This window comes from Leptopilina heterotoma, unplaced genomic scaffold, assembly GCF_015476425.1.
Source record: "Leptopilina heterotoma isolate Lh14 unplaced genomic scaffold, ASM1547642v1 Lhet_19, whole genome shotgun sequence".
Classification (NCBI taxonomy): Eukaryota; Metazoa; Arthropoda; class Insecta; order Hymenoptera; family Figitidae; genus Leptopilina; species Leptopilina heterotoma.
This window is the reverse complement of record NW_025110908.1, coordinates 2685948-2710246: the sequence shown is the minus strand read 5'-3', so window position 1 is coordinate 2710246 and position 24299 is coordinate 2685948. Positions and strand designations below refer to the sequence as shown.

General features: G+C 26.7%; 6 protein-coding genes across 8 annotated transcripts in view; 3 read left to right on the top strand and 3 right to left on the bottom strand.

The window, feature by feature from the left end:
* Nucleotides 1-4618: 4618 nt before the first annotated feature.
* LOC122500568 (2-amino-3-ketobutyrate coenzyme A ligase, mitochondrial) lies at nucleotides 4619-8335 on the bottom strand. Its single transcript, XM_043609559.1, has 6 exons — nucleotides 8203-8335; nucleotides 7915-8123; nucleotides 5988-6481; nucleotides 5505-5697; nucleotides 5250-5427; nucleotides 4619-5086 (listed from the first exon to the last, which is right to left on the bottom strand). The coding sequence occupies exons 1-6, from the start codon at nucleotides 8222-8224 to the stop codon at nucleotides 4929-4931; spliced, it is 1254 nt and encodes a 417-aa protein (XP_043465494.1). The 5' UTR covers nucleotides 8225-8335; the 3' UTR covers nucleotides 4619-4928.
* Nucleotides 8336-8699: 364 nt separating this feature from the next.
* On the bottom strand, nucleotides 8700-14366 carry LOC122500565 (nicalin-1). Its single transcript, XM_043609557.1, has 7 exons — nucleotides 14037-14366; nucleotides 13738-13925; nucleotides 13234-13563; nucleotides 10646-10855; nucleotides 10126-10530; nucleotides 9828-10048; nucleotides 8700-9722 (listed from the first exon to the last, which is right to left on the bottom strand). Exons 1-7 carry the CDS (start codon nucleotides 14209-14211, stop codon nucleotides 9584-9586), a joined length of 1668 nt encoding a protein of 555 aa, XP_043465492.1. The 5' UTR covers nucleotides 14212-14366; the 3' UTR covers nucleotides 8700-9583.
* A 298-nt stretch (nucleotides 14367-14664) lies between these two features.
* Nucleotides 14665-17098, top strand: LOC122500569 (probable small nuclear ribonucleoprotein Sm D1). Its single transcript, XM_043609560.1, has 4 exons — nucleotides 14665-14823; nucleotides 15003-15079; nucleotides 16510-16707; nucleotides 16792-17098. The coding sequence occupies exons 1-4, from the start codon at nucleotides 14810-14812 to the stop codon at nucleotides 16872-16874; spliced, it is 372 nt and encodes a 123-aa protein (XP_043465495.1). The 5' UTR covers nucleotides 14665-14809; the 3' UTR covers nucleotides 16875-17098.
* Nucleotides 17087-22690, bottom strand: LOC122500567 (NEDD8-activating enzyme E1 regulatory subunit). Its single transcript, XM_043609558.1, has 7 exons — nucleotides 22513-22690; nucleotides 22178-22342; nucleotides 21871-22053; nucleotides 21168-21663; nucleotides 19035-19371; nucleotides 18545-18681; nucleotides 17087-17404 (listed from the first exon to the last, which is right to left on the bottom strand). The coding sequence occupies exons 1-7, from the start codon at nucleotides 22578-22580 to the stop codon at nucleotides 17174-17176; spliced, it is 1617 nt and encodes a 538-aa protein (XP_043465493.1). The 5' UTR covers nucleotides 22581-22690; the 3' UTR covers nucleotides 17087-17173.
* Nucleotides 22691-23390: 700 nt separating this feature from the next.
* The window catches only part of LOC122500689 (neurocalcin homolog), a 233014-nt gene continuing 232105 nt past the window's right edge, over nucleotides 23391-24299 (top strand). Inside the window, exon 1 of one of the 3 annotated variants that reach the window (XM_043609742.1) lies at nucleotides 23391-23528. The gene's annotated coding sequence lies outside the window, so the exon portion shown is untranslated. Of the gene's footprint in view, nucleotides 23748-24299 lie in introns of all 3 variants that reach the window. The other 2 variants (XM_043609743.1, XM_043609744.1) reach the window with 2 other exon arrangements.
* Nucleotides 23758-24299, top strand: part of LOC122500687 (neuronal calcium sensor 2) — a 203481-nt gene continuing 202939 nt past the window's right edge. The window contains exon 1 of the mRNA XM_043609740.1: nucleotides 23758-24149. The gene's annotated coding sequence lies outside the window, so the exon portion shown is untranslated. The remainder of the gene's footprint in view (nucleotides 24150-24299) is intronic.

The following is a 24299-nucleotide window of genomic DNA, read 5'->3' as shown; positions in this document are numbered from 1 at the left end:
GTCAATCCGAGGACTGGAATTATGAAATTCAAAATTAATTCAACTCTGAAAATCGTAAGAGTCATTTTCCAGAAAATTAAAAAAATTATTTTATTAAAATTTGAAACTATATTTAATTATATATTTTTGTTTATTTTAATTGTTAATTTATTTATATAACAAAACTTTGACTTTAGACACAAACGACAATAAAAATTTTTATTTTTCCTTTTTTTCTAATCGAAGAAATCGCTGTAGAATATCTGAAAAGAAAGAATTTATCAATTTTACAAATTTTTTGTAACTTATTTAAAATAATAAATTCACCTTTCTGTTTTCTTCGTTTCGAACTCTTTGATTTTCCACAAATTTGCTATCCGGCAATTTTTTTCTAATTTTCAAATTATTTTTATCTGTTTTTTTGATTTTACTCAAATCTTTAATTGGAACTAAACAATTTTCTTGACAATTTTTCAAATCTTTTCCAAACACTTGAAATTGAGTATTATCATTAAAACAAACTCGTCTAAATTCTTTTCTCCTAAAATCATCACTTTCAGAAGTGGAATATTCTGATGTTTGTGATTGTATTTTTCCTTTTTGTCGATCACTCGATGAAATTACTCGAACTAAAATAGGTTCTCGACATTGATTCGTAGTTGTCATTTTTGTTCTATTCGTATTTTTTGTTAAACTTTTTTTCGTTAATCGTGATTGCGTTGCAGCATTGTGACGAGATTTTGTTTTTTCGACTGTATTTGTTCCTGTTTCTTTGGAGTGTGTTAAATAATCGGTATTGGTTCCTTCACTTTCAAGTAGAGTTTGAATTATTTCAACCGGAATTTCCTCGACGAATGTATTCATACTTCGAGATACGATTGGCCTTTTATCTGTTTCTGTTTGTTTTTCGACTCCAATATTTTTCTGAATTGGATTTATATTTTGAGGCTTTGTAATTTTTATTCTAGCCTCTTTTTCAGTTGTTATATTTTTAGATGTTTTACTCGTTTCACTTTTGTCTTTACTTTCCAAATTTGACGTTTTACTGTTAGTCTTCTTTGAAATTTCACCATCTGACATTTTTTTTGCACACATGCAAAACTTTTTGATTATTTTACCCTCATTTTTCGACTCGAATCTCGTAGCTAAAATATTGAAAAATAAAAAATATTTTCTTATTTTCTCCTATTAAAAAGAATTTTAAAAAATATATGGAAAATTCTGTTGTAATTAAAAATTTATAAAAGGTTTTCAAATAATTCTACTCTTGTAGAATTCTACATTCCGCTCTTGTTTTGTAGTGATAAATTATCATTGATATTAAAATACGAACTATTATTATTTTCCAGCTTGGAACTCAGTTCAAGAGCATATTTCAAAATGTAGAAAAACTTTTTATTTGTATCGTCGGTTTTATCCAATTTTTCTTGTAGACAAGGAAAACAATCTGATTTCGACAGCTTTTTGTTGAAAAGTTTTTCAAAACACATTTTTAAATCCTCGTCAACAACTTGATTGCTCCTGCAAGCTCTGCACCGTCTTTTCTTGTCATTTCTTTCAGAACTTTTTGTCTTCATTGTAGTTTGTGAATCGAAAATTTCCTGTGTTACAGTTTCTAAAAGAGAAAAGAGTAAAAAATTGAAAGAAATTTTTAGTTTTGGAATAACAAAGTTGGAAAAATTCATCGAGTTCTTGTATTTCTGTTTCTATAAAGAAAAAAACAAAACAGAGTTGCTACCAAAATTTAGTTTTGCTTTCCCTGAATTCCCTGAGCAATTTTAGTAAAAGAAAGGAAAAAAGTGTAAAATTTACCTTCAGATTCACTTCTCAGCCCATCACGTTCTAATAATTCAGGATTAGTTGTCATTGTATTAGAATCAACCAAATTCGATTCTTGAGTTGTAACAGAGCCTTCAGTGCAAATCGAAAAAGATTCATCTGCAAAATAGATTCTATAAGTAGAAAAATTAATTTTATACAGCTTCATCAATTTTTATACCTTATTAATTTTACATTTAATGCATTTTTAATTTTTTTACCTTCGTAATTAGGATTTGCACCAGGACACGGTGAAAAATTTTCATCAGTAAAAATTTCTTGTGCTAATTTCACACATTTTCCTCCAGGCATGAGAAGAAAATAATCATCTGTCTGATCGCAAGAAACGCTTACTGTAGTTTTTGGAATATTAATATTCAGATCTCCATCAGCAATTTCAGTTGGTCTGGATTGAGTCAAAATTCCTTCGCATTGAGTTTCCTTCGAAGAATAAGTTGCCACATCCGTAGAAATTGCTTGCTGCTTTATCTCCAAAGCAGTTTGAGTTTCTTGATTTGCAGCATCATTCATCACTCTTTGCTTATTTTGACTTCTCTCGTAGCATTGAATACTAATTTTAAACGGAGAGTAAGCATCGAATTCACAATTTTCAATAAATTTAGTTTCTAATCTTTGGGAACTTTTTACCATTCTCTGATCATCATAATTTTTATTAGTATTTTCATTAGCATTTTTATTAGTATTTTCATTAACATTTTCTTTAGTATTTTTATTATAATTTTCATAAGAATCGGGAAATATTTCTTTATCGTATTTCATTGGGGAATCATCTCTACTTCTTCCACCGAATAATTTATTTAAATTCTCATATTTTTCTGGATGAGATTCTTCTTGATATAAATCCAAATTTTTATTTGTACAAACAATTCTTTCAATGGTGGGGAAATTGTCAATTTTCCTTGGATTTTTTTCTTCACTTGAATAGAATTTTTCAACAGTTTTCGAACTGTAAGGACAATTCACATATTTTGTTCGATATCTATATTGTTGATCATTTTTTTGTTTAAGGTCATTGTAATTTAAATCCATATTATTTGTTTTAGTTTTTGATTTAGTAAAACAATTCGAATAGGAATTCATGTTTCTCGAAGGTTTATAATTGACTGCATAATGAAAATTTTCCGAATTCTTGCAGCACGGTGAACATTCTGCTGATTTTAGTTCACATCTCGAAATATCTTTTCTTTTTTTTAATTCCCTTACACCAAATGATTGCTGTGAAAGAGTATTCTGATCTAAATAACAATAACAAAAGGTAATAATAATAATAATTGAAAAAATAATAATTTGATTTGTCAAATATTTATTGATAGAAAAAAGGCAATTTTACTTTTGCTTTTTGTAGACTCCTTCCCCTCATTGGACGATTTCAATGAATTTACTTCAAAATTTGGCCATTGTACACAACTTGTGTATTTATCAGTCATTATTTTTTTTTTCGATCTCTTTCTCAGGCGTTTAATTTCTTCAGGAACTGCAATTTTTCTTACAATCCTGTGACCACATGAATTGTATGTGACTTGTGTTGTTGGCGACAAACTATTGGATTTTTTCTTTTTTCTATTTGTCTGCAACTTTTTTTTCTTATTTGGTGCAGAATTTGAGGAAATTGTAACTTTACATTTATCTCTTCTCTTATTATCACTGATAATTTTTGTTAACATATCTTGCACTAATAAATACCACAAAAATTTTGATTTGTAAAATTTTCCCACATACAAGCCATGAAGAATTTTTTATTGCTCTTGATTTTATGTCTGAGTATTTTTGGTATTTTCAAAAAGTATTCTGATAAATAAAGAAAGATTATTAAAATTAGATTTTTAAAGGTTTTTTGGAGCATTTTATTTTTTTTGTTATTGTTGCTATTTGTTGTTGACACTTTGATTTTAAAATAAATTTTAATAATAATTACTTTATCGTAGTTTCAGAATTTTAAAAGTAATTCTTACAACTTGTCTTTTTATGCAGGAATTCCAATACTGAGTACAATTTTCATTACAAAAACAATCATGTTTTTTTATTCTTGTAAAAATTTTAAAGTCGTATTTTTACTCCAATTTAATGACATTTCTGATTTTCAATTTCAAAATCATATTTTTTGAATTTTATTAATTTTTTTTCAAAAAAAACCTAGTTAGCAATCAAAAGAAAATGTGAGTTAGTTTATTAATTTTTATCTTTTGCCTTGACATGGTTAGAAAATTTTGCATGAATGTTGCCGAAGTAATTAAAACAAAAAACGAGACAAGGTTTTTTTTACAAAGTTTCTGATTTCTCTTTATTTTTTTATTAAGAGCATTTGTTTCACATTAAGTGTAACGAATAACTTGAATGAATGTTTTTATTCATCTTGCATCTATTGTAATTAACTTTTGATCATTTTACACCTTGAAATTAAATTTTGATGATTTTTATGAATTGACTTAAAAAACATGAATACAGAAACCGATAAATTTAACATTTACGATAATGATATGAAATTTGCTAAAAGGTAAGTTTCCTGGAGCAAATGTCATGTAAACAATTAAATTTAAAAAGCAAACAATTTTTTCAAAGAAATTTTTTTACAAAACATTTTTACAAAACATTTTTACAGAAATGTCCCTAATGAAAGAAATAATAAAAATGTAACGATGAGAGAATATTCTCGTTTCATGGCTTCCTTGATCTGCCAATCTAATCAAATTGAAAACGATTTTAAAGAAATTCTGAAGCAGAATAAAATTTCATCAGAGGAATTAGAAAAAATCCAATCATCTTGCGAGTAAGATACAATTTTTCCCAATAAACTTTACTATTTTTAAATTTTCATATTTTCTTAATTTTATTTGAGAACTTTTGTTTCACAATAATTTGTTTTCCTTATTAGGTACTTCTTAGATTATATAACAAAATGTCAGTCTTGATCAATGATTGGAACAATTTCCTTCTCCATTGGCAAGAACGAACATTCTTGGAGTGCAAAAATTGGCAATGAAAATCAAAAGCGAAATTCAAGTCCAATCATATAAAAAGAATTTTTTAAAAATTAAATTTTGAAAAAATATTTTATAAACACTTATTTTTAATAAAGAAAAAAATATTAATTTCGTATAAATCAATTGCTATTAGTTGATGACTTTTAGTTCTCTTCCAATTTCTATGAATGCATCAACTGCTCTGTTAATTTCCTCTTTTGAATGAGCTGCACTTATTTGAACGCGAATTCTCGCTTTTTCTTTGGGAACAACCGGATAACTGAAGCCAATAACGTAAATATTCTTTTCTGTAAGGAAAAAAATTTTATCAACGGAAATATTTTGTATAATTTATCAATTTGTTTAATTTTTTATTTATAAATTTGTTTAATTTTTAATTTATAAATTTATTTAATTTTTAATTAATGAATTAATTAATTTAATTTTTGAAGAAACGTATTAAAAACTTACCCAACATTCTATCGGCGAATTCCGAAGCTAATTTCGCATCTCCAAGCATGACGGGACAAATAGGATGATTATCGCCACTAATTCTAAATCCAGCAGATGTCATCCTGCTTCTAAATAATTCAGTATTTTCCGTAATTTGGTCGAGAAATTCAGTGCTATCCGAAATGAGATCAATCACCTGAAAGTTATTTTAATAAAAAAATCAATACAATGAAAAACCTCATAACTTTGAAAGTATAATTTTCCTTTATTTACTTGAATTCCTGAGGCAACAACTGGTGGTGGCAATGAATTGGAGAATAAATAGGGTCGACTGCGTTGTCTTAATAAATCAATTACTTCCTTACATCCTGTTGTATAACCACCAGCAGCTCCTCCTAAAGCTTTCCCTAAAGTTGAATTGATTATATCGATTCCGCCCACATTATTAAAGTACTCTTCAGTTCCCCTAAAAAAGTAAACACATTTATTCTTCCGCAGTTATTACCAGAATTATTAGATAAAAAAAATCCATTTCTATTATATGAGTGAAAATGAATGAAAATAAAAGGAAAATTACGAAACAAAAAAGTTGATAAATTGAAATAGTTTCAAATAATTTCTTCCTCATAGGGGAATAATTACGTTTCTAAAAATAATAATTTTCAAAAACTCGGAAAAATCAAACATTAAATTTCAAGACAAGTATATTTTTATTTATTTATTTTTTTTTGTTGTGTTAATTATTTTTTCACTCACCGACCAGTCTTTCCGAAGAAACCAGTTGCATGACAATCATCAACAAAAGTCAAAGCGTTATATTTCTTTGCCAGGTCTATTATGTCTTTCAATGGAGCAACTGTACCGTCCATTGAAAAAACGCCGTCAGTTACAATTAATTTCAAACGAGACGTTGCATTTTCCTTGAGTTTTTCCTCCAAATCGTTCATATCTCTGTGTTTGTATCTGAATTTTTTGGCTTTGCAGAGACGAATTCCGTCAATAATTGATGCATGATTTAATTCATCGCTAATTACAGTATCTTCGGGTGTTAGGAGGGTTTCAAAAATTCCTGCATTTGCATCGAAGCAAGAGGCATAAACAATTGTGTCTTCTCTTTTATGAAATGCCGTAATTTTGCTTTCCAATTCCTTATGAATTCTCTGGGTGCCACAAATAAATCTCACTGAACTCAGTCCTGCTCCATATTCGTCCAGAGCTCTTTTTGCCGCTTCAATCACTTTAGGATGATCCTAAAATTAATAAAATAAATAAAATTAATATTTTATTTTTCAGATTACTTTAAAATAATCAATAATATGATACATTTGTAGATTTCGAAACGTTGCAGTAACATTAAAGAATCTTTGACTAAATGTCTTCGTTATTGTCTTAAATGATAAATTATTATTAATTAACTAGCAACTTGATATTCAATTTATTACTGTTATGTAAATTCCAAAATTTTTTATTTTCAAATACTTTTTAAGTACAAAATTAATTATTATTGTTTATATTTTCAAAACTTTTAATTTAATTTTTCCCAAAAATGCAATTATTTTTAAGAAAATTTTAATAAAATTTCACCAAAGAATTGAATTATTTTCTAAAATTTTTAAACATCCTTCTAAACAATTCAATTATTTTTATTAATAGTAACAATTATTGCAGGAAATCAATTATTTTTAATAAAATTTCTCGAAAGAATTTAATTTTTTTCATAATTCGTTATAAAATTTTTCAAAGAATTCAATTATTTTCTAAAATTTTAATCAATTATTTTCTAAAATTTTAATAAATCCTTCGAAACAATTCAATTATTTTTATAAACAGTAAAATCTTTGTACAAATTCAATTATTTTCTAAAATCTTAATAAATCCTTCGAAACAATTCAATTATTTATATAAATAGTAAAATTCTTCGCATGAATTAAATTATTTTTTTATAAATATTAAAATTCTTTGTAGGAAATCAATTATTTTCAAAACAATTTTAATTTAATTCATTGGAAGAATTCAAATATTTTTAAATATTTCCATAAAATTCAATTATTTCCTAAAATTTTAATAAATTCTTCGCAAGAATTCAATTATTTTTATAAATATTAAAATTCTTTGCAGGAAATCAGTTATTTTCAAAACAATTTTAATTGAATTCCTCGGAAGAATTCAAATATTTTTAAATATTTCCATAAAATTCAATTATTTCCTAAAATTTTAATAAATTCTTCGCAATAGTTCAATTATTTTTATAAATAGTAAAATTCTTTGCAGAAATTCAATTATTTTCAAAACAATTTTAATTGAAAGAATTCCTTGAAAGAATTTAATTATTTTCAAATATTTACATAAAATTCATTTATTTCCTAAAATTTTAATAAATTCTTCGAAACAATTCAATTATGTTTTAAATAGTGAAATTCTTCGCCAGAATTCAATTATTTTCATAAATAAAAAAGTTCTTCGAAGGAATTTAATTATTCTCTTCAAATTTTTTTATAAGATTCTTTGTGAAGAATTCAATGATTTTTAATATATTAATTTTAAAATTGAAAATATTTAAAAAGAAAAATTTAAAAGAAATAGTTATTATAAATTATTATTAATTAGGTATTATTACGATAAATTAATTAATATTACAATAAATATTATTGAAATATTTCATCAATTTATTTTTGTAACTCACGGATAATCCTAAATAGTTGTTGGCACAGAAATTGAGAACTTTTTTCCCGCTCATCAATGAAATTTGCGTTCGTTGAGGTGAAGCTATTATTCTTTCTGACTTCCATGTTCCAGCTTTCTTGATTGCTTCTAATTGTGGTTGGATAATTAATTTCAAAGCACTCGAATGTTGATGTTTCGAGCCATTTGTCGAGAAACCCGGCGTAATTCCTGCCAAGTATTCAGAGAAATTAAATAGTTGAATTTTTTTTTAATTTGTTTAATAATTTTTAATATTTTTATTACTTACGTTTTAATAGAATCCGACTCATTTTTCTATAATTTATAATAAATGTAACTTGACCAAACGTCAATGGTTTAATGAAAGGACTCGAGAAGAGTAGTCAGATGAAGAAAAGTAGACAAAAATAAATCTCAAAAACTGGTCTAACTGGTTTTTCTATGAATGCATCTATGTATAAAACTATAAAGTGAAAGCATTCATCATTTCGAGATCGAATTCATAAAATTTAGATATTTGCTTTGTTGACTCAAGTTTAATTTAATCAAAAAATAGTTCTTTTAAATAAACAATAAAAAATTTAATTAAATTAACAATAAAGAATATTGTAACAATAAAATAAAAAACTTATTTTATTGTTTATTTATTGTTAATTTAAGCAAACTATTTTTCGTTTAAATTAAATTTGAGTCAATAAAGCTTTCTAGAAATACTTCTAGAAATATTTTGACGTATTTATTAATTAAAATAAATCTGGACAAGGCAAGAATTAATTCCTGAAAAAGTATAATTTATGATTAAATTTATATTTATTGTATAGTACATATTTAATCATCAATTTTTATATTTAATAACTTTTACGCGCATAATTTCCAATAAAAAAATGGATTGGTAAATCTCGATATTACCCCCATTCTTTTCGAAGTACATTACGTTTTTATAAAAAAAATCTATTTCGTGGAATGCATTACATTTAATCGAAGAATATCACGCACGGAAAGGTAATATAATTATCTATTTTTTTACACAAGAAATAAATGATATTATTCACAATGGTTGCATTATCTCTCACTCAATTCACTATTTTCTAGTTGCTTTATTCGCATCAATAGAAGAATTTAAATAAAATTCTATTTAAAAACAATGTCTTGGTATTTCACTTATTCTTCTACATTATTTTAAGCAAGTCATAGGTTCAAAAAAATATCTAAACAAATTTTTAAAATATTGTTTAAATATCTAAAGAAAGTTTTAAAATATATTTTAAATATCTAAAGAAATTTTTAAAATATTTTTTAAATCTATGACTACGAAAATCGAAAACTTGAAATTCTTAAATTCTTGGTAATTTAAATAGATTGAAAAACGAATTATAAAGAAGAAATAATTAATTTACTTGATTGTCTAGTTAGAAAGATGAAAGAATTATAGCGCCTATAGTTTCAGCATATAATTACTAGTCGATTCTAAATTAAAAACTTTGTTCATTAAATATTTTAATAAGACTAGCAAAATTGGACTTCACGCATTATATAAAAGAAAAAAAATGCCTGTACTCCTTTAATTTACAAATTAAGTATTACGTACATACAATGAATACAGATAAAAAAAAGTCTCTAATTTTCAATATCAGTTCAAAATTTTCAGGAAAATAGTATTCCGCATAAATTTATGAGACCTTATTCTTGACGAAGAGCCTAATTGCTAAGGAGTAAAGGCGTGGGAAATTATGTACAGCCAGGTACACAATTCCTAAGTACAAAACTATAGCAATCGTTAGAAATAGATCGAACACTGCTGGTTTTACACTGTGAAAAAGATAAAATTATTATTAAAAGTAATACAAATATTTAGAATATAAATATTCTAAATATTATTTAAGATTTGATTTGTTGAAAAAAATTGTAAATTACCTGTATACATTTAATGTAGCTTTAGTGACATCGTACAAAACGAATTCAGGATCACGTTTTTCGGGACTGTGAAGCGTAACTTTAACATCGCCCAAATATCGCATCATTATTTCCTTAAGTGAACTAACTAAAGAATTTTGTTTATCCGCTAATAAAACAGCTGCTCTCGGTTGGGCGGATAAATACTCTAACCACATTGAAAGAGAATCTTTGGAAACACTCTGAAAGAAAATTTATATTTTAATTTCAAGAAATAGGAAAAATATTTTCTATACTTTTCGTTTCGTTATTAACGTACCAATGGTTCTGCGAAAATTTGACCAGAACTCAAATTGTAGATATGCCTTGCTAACGCTTCCGCTACAACTGTTGTATGCTCATAAAGTCTATCAACTTGTTCATTTTCAACAGTATCTAAAAATGTCCTTCTCATGGGATCTTCGTGACTTTTTAACGTCGAAAGAGTGGCGGCAGGTAATCTTCGAATACTGTATCTTTCGTGTTCCCAAGCCAGCATCTCTTCGGCTAAATTAATTTTCTTATGTACACCTTCAACAGTCGTATAGCCTAAATCGTCGGCAATTGATTTCATTTCTTTGTATAATAATCCACCGGAAGATGTTTCCTTCGGTGGTTTCGAGACATGTACATATAAATTTTTTCCCGTCGAGACAGAATCAAGGCACATTACATACGAAGCGTCCTAAAATTAATAAATTAATTAATCAGGAAATTCAGGGAAAAATTAAATTTTTGTGATAATCTCAAAGAAAGGTTGAGAAAAGTAATAGTTATGTATTAATGAATAAAATATTTACTTGTATAATCGAGCCTTCTAATCCATCCAATTGATCCTCTAACCACTTTTTACTGCCCTGGTAATTTAATTTTCCAGAACCGGTTATTAAAAAAACTAGATTGAATCGCGGTCGTGAGCGACCAATTGAATATAGGGCAGAGAATATTCTCGCCAATTCGAGTAACATTGCTACTCCTGAAGCATTACTTTCGGCCCCAAAAGACAGTTCCTGAAAAATGTATTAATTCCGATTAGTTGATGAAAATATATTTAAAAGATAGAAAATAGAAAAAATACAGACATCACAGTAAAAAAAAGGGGGGATTTTTTTCCTCAAAAAGGGGACAAAAATTTATTTGTTTATACAACTTGCATATATAATTCAAATTTTTTATCAGCTTCTACAAATTTTCTTTAAAAAAGATTCGATTTTAATCAGAGTTGCCACAAAAATTTAAATTAGTTTTTCCCTGACTTTTCCCTGATTTCCAGACAAAATAATATGATTTTTTCCCTAAAGAGTATTCTGCAATTCACTCTAAAAATGATTAGATATTTAAAAAAATATTCTATTACATTTATTTACGAATTTCTTTAACTGTAAAATTATTCGAAAACAACAATAACTTCTTTTTTTAAAAAAATATTTAATCGTTATTGTTCTTCCATAGGAGTTACAATTTTCAAAATATTCAAATTCAAATCTTTTTGAAATTCAACAATTTATGAGAATATTTTATTATATTATAAAACATGAAGAAATCTTCATGATTTCTTCATGTTTTATAAAAATTAATGATGACTGAATGATAAGATCATTATTTTCTACTATAAGACATATTTTTACTGTAAATTCTTCAAAATTAATTCCATCATTTTAATTCAATTATTATTTTCTGGAATTTTTAACCAAAATTCTTCTTTAAATCAATTATTTACACTAATTTAAAAAAAAATTCTGAGAATTTTCAAATTTGTTTACAATTCAATTTTACGAAATTTCATCGATTATTCGAAAATTCTTCAATTAATATAAGAAAATAAAAATTGGAATAATTTCAATTATACTTTTTGAAAAAAATTAATTCTACAGAATTGTTAGTTAAAAATATGAAAAAAAGATTTTTAAAGATTTCAATTTGAAACTTTTTCAAAATTCAATTATTTCTAAAAATAAAAAATAAATAAAACAATAAGTAAAAAAAAATTAAATTAACATGTAAAATTTTAACTCAAATTCACTTTTAAATAAATTTCTATTAAAAAATTCTACGAGAATTCAATTATTCAAATGCAAAAATTAATAATTTATTAAATAATTGAATGTTTCTCAATATTGAATTCTCAGAAAGAATTTTATCAACAAACTTTTAAATAATTAAATTCTTTCGACGAATGTGAATAAAATTTTTAACAATAATTATATTTTTCGTGGTATTCGATTAAAATTGTACTAAAAATAGTTGAAATTCTGCGATGAGTTTGATTATTTATGAAAATAATTGAATTATTGCGAAGAATTTTATAAAAGCGTTTCAAAGAATTGATTTTTTTTTTAATTTATGCAAATTCTATTTTAAATAATTGAATTTCTGTGAAATTTTCATTATTTTGGAAAATAATTGAATATTCGTGTAGATCTTTGTTAAAATTGTTTTTAAGTAATTAAATTCTTTTCGGAAATTTTATTAAAATAATAGATACATATATAAATTGAATTAAGAAAAATTTTTTTAAATAAATGAAATTTTACAATGAATTTTATTAAAATTTCTGAAAATAATTGAATTTGACTACTTTTCAAAATAATTGAATTCTTGTGATGAATATTGTTATTTATGAAAACAATTGAATTCTTGTGAAATTGTTATTTGTTTAGAAAATAATTGAATGTTAGTGTAGAATATTATCAAATTTTTTGTTTAATAATTGAATTCTTTTAGAAAATTTTAATAAAATAGAAGAATATTGGAACTCATTGAATTTAGGACATTTTTTGCAAATAATTGAAATTTTGCCAAGAATTTTATTAAAATTTTTGAAATTAATTGAATTTCGAAGAAGAATTTTATTATTTATAAAGAGAATTGAAATTTTGAACAGGTAATTTCTTTAAGTTTTTTAATATAATTGAATTTCTGCGAAGAATTTAATTACTTTTGAAAATAATTGAATTTTTGCATTCATTTGAAACTTCTCCAAAATTCAAATTTTTTTTAGTACCTTTAACTAAAATTTCTCGTTAATTTCTTTATTTTTAATAATTAATTAAATATACCTATTAAAAAATTTAACTAATTTCAGATTAATTTAAATTTTGGAAATTTTTATTGCAAAAATTTAAGTTATTTAGAATTTCTAATGAAATTTATTTAGAATTTTTGTTTTTTTTTAGAAAAAAATATTTTAATTATTGATTACACTTTGAAAAAGATTTCAAAAAAAGAAAAACTTTATTTTTGATTAGAAAAAGGGGACAAATCAGCAAATAAAAAGAGAAAAAGGTGAAAAAGATTGTAAAATTGAAATAAGTACAAAAGGGGAAAAGGGAGCCAACTGTGATGCCTGAAAATAGTTTAAAAAAAGACTGGAATTCTAAATTCTTACCGGTGCGGCACCCGTACTGTCGTAATGAGCGACTAGAGCTATAATAGGCAATTTTTCCTCGGCACCTGTGCCAGTCAATTTGCCTTGTAATGTGGCTACTTTGACATCGTTCTTAGCAGTTGCTTGGCTCGTGGCAACCACTACTTGGTAGCCACTGGCAGAAATAGAATTCACAATTGCCTCTGCAGCCGAGCCTGCCTTCTCATCGGTAATAAATCCACCGTCAATATCGTCCAATACCTCTTGGAGATACGGACTCCAGTGCGCGAAATACACTGGAATTGGAGTCACAGGACCGTACAACATGGACTCTTCTAATGCCAATACATGCTACAAGAAAATTATTCTTTTTAACACAGAAGACAAAAATACGTCAGGCATAAAAATCTACCTGATTAATAACTAAAAAATATACTCTTTTATCTGGTAATTTATAAGCTTAACCTTAATTTCTATTCACAAACAACTAAATAGATAAAGAAACTTATTCCAAACTTATTCTACCTGTTTTTGTTCCTCAGTGAGACTCTCCATTTTTTCAGGAAGAACAATTATCAATGCACCAGCTTTTTCTCTGATATCTTGAAATGAATCCTGATGGAGACTTAGAATACTTGTGACAACACAATGTCTCGATGTACTCCATCCTGTCAGTGATCTTGCTTCTAAAGAAATGGGAGCACTGCGACATCCTAAAAGTGATAGAAGAATTTTACTTTAAAAAAATGAAACACAACAATTGCAAGTATTGAGGTTAGAATATTATTCGATAAGAGAAAATAAATAAATAAAGTTATTTTTACCATGAGGTACACCGTGCAAGTCCCACTGGTGCATTCGAAAAACGGGAAATTCGTGAGAGGCTGCCACGGGGTTGGCCGGTGAAATTATAATAAAAATTGGTAAAACTATTAATAAATAATATGGAAGATAACCCCGGCATAGTTCCGCAAAACTGTCACATTCTTCCAACCACATATTTCTATTATTTTTGTGTCAAAAAATTACAAAAAAAAATTACTACAATTGAGAATATTTAGTTAGGAATATATCAATAAAGATCACGAGTCTCTTCACTGTCCTAAACTGCTGACAGTGCTCAATGCAATTCATGGCATGCTGTTCAACACTGGTTAATTATGTTTAAATTATGACGTCATCTAAAAATGGATACTTGTTGGAGGGCCCAGGATAATTAGAATTAAAATGTTAAAAAAACTCTTTCTAAAAAATAGTTTTTTAACTTTAATTACTTTACTACTAGCTAATTTTAGTTAATTAGCGACTCAGCTTTCACTTTTAGAAGAATAGAAAATATAATAAATAAAATTTGTCTTCCATCAAGAGTCCATATTGAAACGTCACAATTGGTCACAAATTATACGAAATGAGCAGCAAATCATCGATGTATTTCGATTAATTGAGAAAAAACATGGCCGCCAGACAATACGAAAATTGCTAACTTCAGGATTGTCAAAGAAGCGTTGCTTTTGAGGTTATCTCAAGAATCATAAGCGAGTCGTTCATTGAATTATACCGGTTTAATTTTATAAAATAGATAAAATCAAGTATTACAATGAAGCTAGTAAGGTAAACAATTGCTCAATTTATTAATGTTGATTGTAAATTAATGTGAAACAAAGTATTTAGTAAGAAAAATGAATTTATTTTGAAATTACGTAGACTTAACCTTCAAAACACAACAGCGACAATCGCGTGTAAACGTTGTTCAATTTTGTAATTTGTCAATTATTCACTTTATATTGCAGGTTTTTAATGAAACTCAGTCACGAGACGGTTACAATTGAATTGAAAAATGGTACACAAGTTCATGGAACGATCACAGGTATGTTTATTTATGATTTTTTAGGGGATGGAAATTGACAAACGTTTGTTTTTCGAACATGAATTTTCAAAGCTTGGGTAATGGTGTAATTATACATTTGTATTAATCAAAATATTTAGTTATACAGGGTTGCTATGCAGCCTGGAAACTTGGAAAATCTGGAAATGTCAGGAAATTTTATAAACCTTGAAAAGTCGGAATTTTGATCAAAATCCGGGAAAATTGTTGTTTTCTAAAGTTATTGTGTTTATTTTTGAAATCTAATTTCACTTAAATAATTCAAAATTAATTCAATTTTCAAAGAATTGCGTTTACAATTTTTATAAGTAGATGAACTTCAAAAGATTTTGATTTAAAGTTTTGTAAAATTTCAATTTTCAATGAATTTAATTAGAAATATAGAAAAACTTAGATTTAAAAAAAATTTTAAACTAAAATTCTTCTGAAATTAGTTAAATTTTTTAATATAAATTTAACTATTTTTATTAAAAATAATTGATTTATCGAAGAATTTTAGTTAAAAACAATAAAATAAATTGATTTTTGAAGCAATTAGAAATAATTGCTGAAATTCAATTATTTTCAAATATAAAATTTTTAATTAAATTTCTTTTAAGAATAAAATTATTTTCAAAAAATTTTCATGAAATTCTTCTCAAGAATTCAATTATTTAAAAATTAAAATTCAATTATTTTTAAAACTTCTAATAAAATTCTTAACAAAATTTCAATTATTTTCAAAAGTATTTCTCAATTTACTGATTGTCAATATCTATTATTTTCATAAAATAATAAAAATTTAACAGAAATTCAATTATTTGCAAATTTTTTATAAATTTCTTCGCAATATAATTCAATTATTTTTATAAATAACAATATTTTTACAGACATTCAATTATTTTTTAAAAATAATAAAGTTCTTTTTAGGAATTTAATTATTTTTATAAATAGTAAAACTCATCGCAAAATTTCAATTATTTTTAATACAATTTTCATCAGATTTCTCGAAAAATGCATTAATTCTGAAATATTTATTAAAATTTGTCAAGAGAATTCAATTTATTTAAAAATTTATTGATAAAATTCTTTATGAAAATTCAATTTTAAGAGACATTCAATTTTTTAATAAAATATATTTATTTTTGTACTTAAATAATTGAATTCTCGTATAATTTTTTAATAAATATTGATTTAAAAATGAATTTCAAATTAAAATCTTTGAAAATTTGAACTTTTCATACCTTTTGATTGAGAATCGTAACGATGAAAATAATTTTTGAAGAAGTCACAGTTAAAAAGTTTTATAATAATAATATTCTTATATGTTATTGAATTTCAAATTTTTGAATAACTTAATTTTTATAAAAAAAATAATGATTAAATATTTATTTAAAAAATCATATTTCAATGTTTGGCATTTTTTTGTTCAGGTGTGGACGTAGCAATGAACACACATTTAAAGACAGTAAAAATGACGATAAAAAATAGAGATCCGGTTCAATTGGACACCTTGAGTTTACGAGGAAACAACATTAGGCACTACATTCTACCAGATTCTTTGCCATTAGAAACTCTACTTATTGATGACACACCAAAAGCCAAAGCCAAGAAGAAGGAAGCTGCACGAGGTTTGTATACGTCATTTGGAAATTATTTTCTTTACATTACTGTATTTTTTTTATTAAAAATCTAAATTTAATTCGAATTTTCAGGAGCTGCGAGAGGTCGAGGACGTGGTGGTAGAGGAGCGAGAGGAGGTCGTGGAGGACGAGGTAGGGGTCGAGGCAGACGATAGTATTCATAATCATGATAAGAAAATTCCAATATTGATTAATTCAATATTTCGTTTCAAATTTCTACACATTTTGCAAATTATTTAATATTAAGAACTTACGTTTTTTTACAATCAACTGTTTTCTGTTCATTTAAAAAATGTAAGGAATAATGGCATTTAACGTTTGCAAGTCAAATGCAGCCAATGTAAAGGAATTTAATATACCGCTCGTATAATTATTAAAATTGTAGTTTTTGTATTATTTCATTTAATAAATACAGTCTTATACAAAATAAGAGAAAAAGAAGAAGAAATTTTGTTCAGAAAAAGAAAGTAGCAGAATTCGAAGTCACTGCATCGTGGATAAACGTATTGTGAGTTGGTTTATATTGATTTGTGATAAACTTTATAGTTTCTTGAGCTGCAAGTCCGCCAAGAAATGCAGAAACTGAGTGAAGTTCTGCTCCACCGAAACGACAAAATTCATGAACGTAGTCGTCCTTCGCGAGTGGTCCACATCCCCATTCACCAAGAAGTTTCGATATGCATGCCTAAAATTTAAATTGGCATTTGTAAATAGTATACACGGAAAGAAAAAGTCCGTCAATCATTAATAGACTAGTATATTACTTTGAGACGGGACACAAAATCATTGAATGCATAACATACTTTGAGTCACAATCAGTGACGAGTTGCTTGCTAAAATTTAGAAAACTGTCATCAATATATAAAACTCGTTCACTAAAATTTAGAAAACTGTCTATTAAATTTTCTATGACTATCAAAAGCATTCAAAAAATTCAACTTCTTTCAGAATTATCCCTAATTTTAGACACTATTTGGTACAGAATGAACACATTTTTTTCGTTGCACAGTTCCGATATTTTATTTACACTCTTAGACGCTTTAGACCAACACATTTTCGCACTTATAATAACTACACGTAGAAACGCACACTTATAACATTTTAAGTTTAGAAGCGAACTGTTCTTATATACCAAATAACAAAATTTTTCACAACTTGTGAGAAATGATTTTGCACTAATAACTACTTTTTAATTAGCGAGAAATATAAAAGAAAATATACTTTTATCGAGGTCAATTTCTAGACGCAATTCAACTGCAAATTATTAGTTAAGTTAAATATTCACATTACACATAATAGTATATAGGGATATGTATAGCAGACAGCAAAAACACATGGACTATAGAGAAACCGGAAGAAATGCGCATCGGTACACTGCGCAACAATGCGCTAGTGAAGAGCGCCGATTTAGAATACGAGTCAACTAACGTTTCACAAACTTTCACTAATGATTCGTAAACATTCAAACAGCCATTGATAACAATTCAGCATTAAATCTAAAACAATTGGTCACAGGTTGAGTCCACAATAGACAGCGTTAAGGAGATTGAGCTACTTAAGACCATCGATAATCTACTTAAGACCATTGATATCAATGGTGTTAAGTAGCTCAATCTCCTTAACGCTGTCTATTGTGGACTTAACCACATACTGGCATTCTAATCAATCCATGACTCGTTTTCAATCGTTAAGTAAAGTTAAGCAACCATCAACGGAAAAAGAGTCCCGTCTCAAAGTAATATACTAATCCATTAATGGTTGACGGACTTTTTCTTTCCGTGTAGAAAACGTCTCTCATGGAATATGGTAATTATATTAATTTTACCTTTAACTTAATGATATCGGGTTCGACGTGATCGTCAAATTCCCCAGGATAAGAATTATATTCAAACTGAAACTTTTCAATTCCTCTCAGGACCACGTAGTACACCAGCATGCTATCGGAGTCTTCTAATTTCTGAGCTAAAATTAAATTGCAATTGAATAACTTGCACGGAGAGAAGGGCGTAGTAGATTCTACTGACATGGCAGTTAAATCTACTAAACAGAATCGTTAGGTTTGGACTGACGGTACAGACAGTGCCATCTACTGCACTGTTTAGTAAGATAGTAAGATACACTGAGCAAACAGTATATTCTACTAAACAGAGAGGTGTCGTAGTGTATTATACTAAACATACAGTTGGCGCCACTAACCGGTGCACTAAATGATTTACTAAACGCGTTCTGTCACATTTACTGCAACTCTTCTCTCCGTGTGAATCTATTTTCTATATCCTATATTTAATTAATTATATAATTCTATAATTGAGTACCTATCTCATTAGCATTTATCATTTTTGGATCATATTCGTCAGCAATGCACGATCCTCTCTCGACGTGAATATCGGAAGCGTGCCTGCAGAATAATTTCACCTCTTTTTCTGATATAGAATCCATTGAACGTCCCAATTGTCTCAGCAAACGAATTGTGTGTCGCCAGACAGCTTCAACGTCGGCAATCGCTTGTTTATGGTACACTTGTTGAAGCGCAATATACTTTTCTGTATCGGCAATCATATCAGGTAAAGCACCTTTCAAAGGTAACAGTCCACAGCCTTCATTGTCCATAAAATCCCTTATGGCTTTTGCAATAATCCAAAAAGATCTACTCTAAAATATTTGTCTATTGTTAAAAAATAAATCACTTTTTCTATAAGCAACCACGTGAGTGAAGTTTACAACTTCATCGACAACGATTTTTTACTCAGAAAAGAATATTTTCTATTTAGAAATTTCTCTGTTCTAACTTGTTTGATAAAGAAACGTAAAAATTTTGTTAAGACAAAAATTTGAAGAGAAAATTATCTTTTCTCAGAAATATTGCTGATCATAAAGGTTGTGAACTTCACCAACATAAGCACAGGGCTAGAAATCCCGTAAAAGTCCGTTGTTTTTTTAAAAAAAAAAGGTCCATAAAGTCCGTAATTTGATTGAAAATGGACGAAAAGCTCGTAAATTACCTATACGATATATAATTTCAATTATTTTCAAAAATTTTCCTCAATTCAATGATTTTTAATATCTACTATTTTAATAAAAATTCGCAATAGAATTCAATTATTTAAAAAAATTTAATAAAATTCTACGCAAACCTTAAATTCTTTTTATAAAATAATAAAAATTTCACAGGTATTCAAATATTTAAAAAATTTTTTTATAAATTTCTTGTCAATTATTGGCGAAATTTCTATTATCTTTATGAATAAGAAAATTCTTCTCGAAAATTCAATAAAATTTTTGGCAAAATTTAAATTATTTTCAAGTAAGTAATAAAATTCTTTTCCGAAATTTAATTATTATCAAAAATTTTAATAAAATTCTTGGCAAAATTTTAATATTTTGTCAAAATTTCAATTATTTTCAAATAAATAATAAAATTTTTCTCCGAAATTCAATTATTTTCAAAAATTTTAATAAAATTCTTTGCAAAATTTAAATTATTTTCAAAAATTTCCCACAATTCAATGATTTTCAATCTCTATTATTTTAATAAAATTTTCCAAAAGAATTCAATTATTTTAAATACTAATTTTGACAAAATTATTAGCATAATTTAATTATTTTCATAAATAATAAAAATTTGACTGGAATTCAATTATTTTCTAATTTTTTTTATAAATTTCTTCACAATAATTTAATTATTTTTATAAATTATTTAACTTATAGCAGAATTTCAATTATTTTTAATTAATATAATTTTAGTCGAATTTCTCGAAAAATGTAATTATTCTTAAAAATTTTATTAAAATTCGTTAAAAAAATTCAATTATTTAATAATTTGTTGATAAAATTATTTATGGAAATTGAATTTTGAGAAACATTCAATTATTCAATAAATTATTTATTTTTGTATTTAAAATTTTAAATAATTAAATTCTCGTAGAATTTTCTAATAAAAATTGATTTAAAAATTAATTTTAGTCAAAATATTAATTAATAATTGAATATTAAAAGTATTGTAGCGTGAGTTTTTAGAAATAATTTAATTTTGAAAATGTTTCAAATTTAAATCTTTGAAAATCTGAATTTTTCATATTTTTAAATAACAATTCTGTAAAATTAATTCTTTTCAAAAAGTTTAATTGACATTATTCGACATTATTTTTTTATATTATTTGAAGTTTTTATTTTCTAATATATATTTAATTGAATAATTTACGAATTATTGTAATTTCGTAAAATTGAATATTGTAAACAAATGCATTTAAAAAATGTCGAAGAACATTTTCCAAAATTATTAAAAATAATCGATTTAAAGAAGAATTTTAGTTGAAAATTCTTGAAAATAATAATTGAATTGATTTTATCACTCGGTCAACTTTAATTATTATAAAACGTTTGGTCCGTAAAGTTCGTATTTTTTAACGAGCCCTGTAAGCAAAATAAAAATAAGTGAGATTTCTTACTTTTGCTGTTAAATTGACGCACTGATCATCATTTAAAATTTCCATTACAGATGAAGGAACTGTCGTACACCTCACATTTGTATTGACAGCTTTAATTGCCTCTTCAAAGTTTTCTTCATCAGTAGGATTATCGTGCTCATCTTTTCTTATTCCCTCCCTTATCAATTTTTTTAACATCTCCTTCTCCTTATAAGTAGAAGGCACATTTTCGTGCTCCTGTAACCATTTCGTCAGAAATTTGTAGAGAATAACAACGTAAGGAGTGTGCGAATGATCTTTGATATCCAGGTCATCAAGGTTTATCGAATCAAGATATTTTCCTAATAATTCGAAAGGTTTATCCAAACGTAAATCCGCCACTTCGTTATCTGGATGACTTTCAATTACAGTGTGTTCCTTCACCTGAACTCGCATGTAAGCAACGAAGCCTATAGATCTGCAGACTATTAAAGGAATATTCAAATCCCAAAGCTTTCTCGAAAGTAGAATCAGTGACCTGAAAAAAGTATTTTGTTTGTTATTATTTTGTTTTATACGAAATTTTTAATTATAAAGAAAAATATTCCACAAGTTCTGAATTATAACTCAATTTTTTAATACGTTTCGCAAAACCAACTTAAAGAAAAATAATTCGATCATTAGGGATAAATTAGTTATAAATTTATGATAAATAAAATTAGTTTTCAATTTTTGTTAAACTTACTTTTCAAGTAGAGAAGTCGCAACAACAACCGTGAAACTGTTGAAAAAATCGGGACTATTTTCTAGAATTTGTTCAGGACCTTCATCGATATAATCTCCTCGTACGTCAGGATTCAATTCAAGAAGCATTTGCGTTGCAACTTGAGCTCTTGACTTTCCTACACTGTCAGCATCTAGAAAGAAACTAATACAACACTTATTTGAATATAAAATTGCCTGAAATTTTCATTTTTATAATTTAAATTTATAAATTTACCAATTTTGCACACTATCTAGTCTCTAATAATTTTGATAATAATTATTCTTACTTTGATCCAATATCTTCGTCCGTGATCTTTTTACCATCAACAATTGTGAAAGCTCCAATTCCTGGTAATACTAAGGATTTTAAAATTTCTGTACCTAAACCAGTGGCATTTATTAAACAAATGTGGGCTGCTTCCAGGGAAGCTTGACCATGATCACCCCATAACCTGAAAATAATAATTTTTCATTACAATAATAAGAAGAAGAATAAGTAGTCTGGTTATTAATCTAAATGTTAAAACAACTTTGCGAAAAATAGTAACAAACTAACAAATATTTTCTTCCTTTAGACAAGTTGAAAATATTTTTTTATTTATTCATTAGATTTAGTAAATACCTTAATTGTCTATCATATTTTCTACTTCGTTCAGATTGCTCTGGTGATTTTGGAGCTGGAGATGCCATTCGAACGAAAAACTAATTTATTTACAAATAATCTAAAGTAATTTTTAACATTTACTAATACCGGTCTGGCGGTCTATATAAAATATATATTTACAGGTTAGGAAACTGCAAGTTTGCAACGTCAAAAAGGTCAAAAATTGTGAAAGGAGGTTGATTCATAGAAAAACCGCTAGACGGTGTAGTAAAAATTAAAAATTTTTTTTCTTGTAGCAGTAAATAATTAGCAGAAAAATAAAAATTTATTAAAAAGAAACAAAATATAAAATTAGGATGTCAATGTTCTTGAATGTTCTTAAATATTATCAATTTTTCATACAAGAATATTAAAACAATAAAGTGAAGTCAGCTGATGAAAGTTCATAGTTTAAATTTCCCGCCAGTTGGTGGACTTGAAATTTGTCTATTCAATTTTCAATTGTTATTCAATTGTTGCTACCTCAATTGTTACTTATTGAAAAATTTAGTTATGATACGTGTGATTTAGATTTTTTCATTTAGATAAAAAAAATGTTTTAGTATATAAAAAAATCCATAAAAGTAGAAAATACGCAAAATTATTACAACGCCACTTTTGTTGGTAGTGGTGAAATTTTGAACTATAATTGGTTTTACTATTATTTGCGCCATTTGCGCTGCGAAGACACATTTTTGAGACATTCTAAGATAAAATTTATAGAGATAAGAAGATTATAACTAATTTGATTACAATATCTCTAGTAAAAGTAGTAATTAATTGATTGATTTTTAATTTCCCTTCTTGTGCCAATAATGTATGTTGTTGTTATGTATCGTGCCTACCCAACCCTGGCTGCGGCCACTCTCTTGCGGAAAAAAATTTCAATTAATTCCAATATGGCAACCGTGGTGAAGTCTGCATGAGCCCGTGTCTCAAAAATGTTTTGAATTTGTTGAGTCAGACGTGACGAGTCGTCGACAATTTCATTCTAGGTCAGTAATGTGTATCTAAGTTTTGTTATTGTGATTTATATCGCGTTCGGTTAAAATACGACTAGAAAATAAATTCGCGTTCCCGTGTTAAATTAAAGGGACATTTATTCCATTATTATTCGGTAAGATAAGCAAAAATCGTTTTGACTCGGAACTGGTTTTTATTTGTGAGGTCAAATTGTCGAGGTTTTTTTTTGTTTTGAAATATTGCAAAAAAGGGTAAGTGATTTCGATTCTGTGTATGAAGGGGAGCGTGTTTGCAAATCTTCATGCTTCTAACCGCACGTTATCGTATTCGCGACCCTGCGTAAATTATTATTGTTTTATTGTGAGTATGAATACCATGTGTCTCAAGTGTTTTGGTATGAATGCGTTAGTAAATGTTATTATTTTGTTGATTGTGTGTGAGAATGTGCAGCAAAGTTCCTTTGAGAGTGTCAGAAATTTTTTTGCAAAATTATTGAGAGTAAGAGAGTGTGAGATGAAGAAGGCCCATGCTGCTTCTAACTATCAGCGCCGTACCCGGGAAGTCTGCCGGGAAGTTGGAAATGTCAAGATTTGTAAGCAACGAAAAGAAAACAACCTGCTCTTTCCCCACCAACAGGAAGACAAGAATAGTCGGTAAGTGTCATTTCTAATTAAATACTCCTCTCTGTCTATTCATACTTTTTTTATTATCGTCGTTTCTATTGTCTTGATCCAAAGTCATGTACTCTTTGAAATGTTTGCGTTCACCGCATAATAAGTAGGAATTATTTATATTTCCCATTT

What these genes read in the sequence shown, in the direction of transcription:
- LOC122500568 (XM_043609559.1), bottom strand. Translation starts at nt 8,224, where the DNA reads ATGAGTCGGATTCTATTAAAAC. An exon ending in GAGTCGGATTCTATTAAAAC is followed by an intron (nt 8,124 to 8,202) that starts GTAAGTAATAAA and finishes AATACTTGGCAG; the next exon opens with GAATTACGCCGGGTTTCTCG. An exon ending in ACAACTATTTAGGATTATCC is followed by an intron (nt 6,482 to 7,914) that starts GTGAGTTACAAA and finishes TATTAATTTTAG; the next exon opens with GATCATCCTAAAGTGATTGA.
- LOC122500565 (XM_043609557.1), bottom strand. Translation starts at nt 14,211, where the DNA reads ATGTGGTTGGAAGAATGTGACAGTTTTGCGGAACTATGCCGGGGTTAT. An exon ending in CTTGCACGGTGTACCTCATG is followed by an intron (nt 13,926 to 14,036) that starts GTAAAAATAACT and finishes TATCACTTTTAG; the next exon opens with GATGTCGCAGTGCTCCCATT. An exon ending in AAATTTTCGCAGAACCATTG is followed by an intron (nt 10,049 to 10,125) that starts GTACGTTAATAA and finishes ATTTTCTTTCAG; the next exon opens with AGTGTTTCCAAAGATTCTCT.
- LOC122500569 (XM_043609560.1), top strand. An exon ending in AGTTCATGGAACGATCACAG is followed by an intron (nt 15,080 to 16,509) that starts GTATGTTTATTT and finishes TTTTTTGTTCAG; the next exon opens with GTGTGGACGTAGCAATGAAC. An exon ending in GAAGAAGGAAGCTGCACGAG is followed by an intron (nt 16,708 to 16,791) that starts GTTTGTATACGT and finishes TCGAATTTTCAG; the next exon opens with GAGCTGCGAGAGGTCGAGGA.
- LOC122500567 (XM_043609558.1), bottom strand. Translation starts at nt 22,580, where the DNA reads ATGGCATCTCCAGCTCCAAAATCACCAGAGCAATCTGAACGAAGTAGA. An exon ending in AAATATGATAGACAATTAAG is followed by an intron (nt 22,343 to 22,512) that starts GTATTTACTAAA and finishes TATTATTTTCAG; the next exon opens with GTTATGGGGTGATCATGGTC. An exon ending in GCGTCAATTTAACAGCAAAA is followed by an intron (nt 19,372 to 21,167) that starts GTAAGAAATCTC and finishes CAAATATTTTAG; the next exon opens with AGTAGATCTTTTTGGATTAT.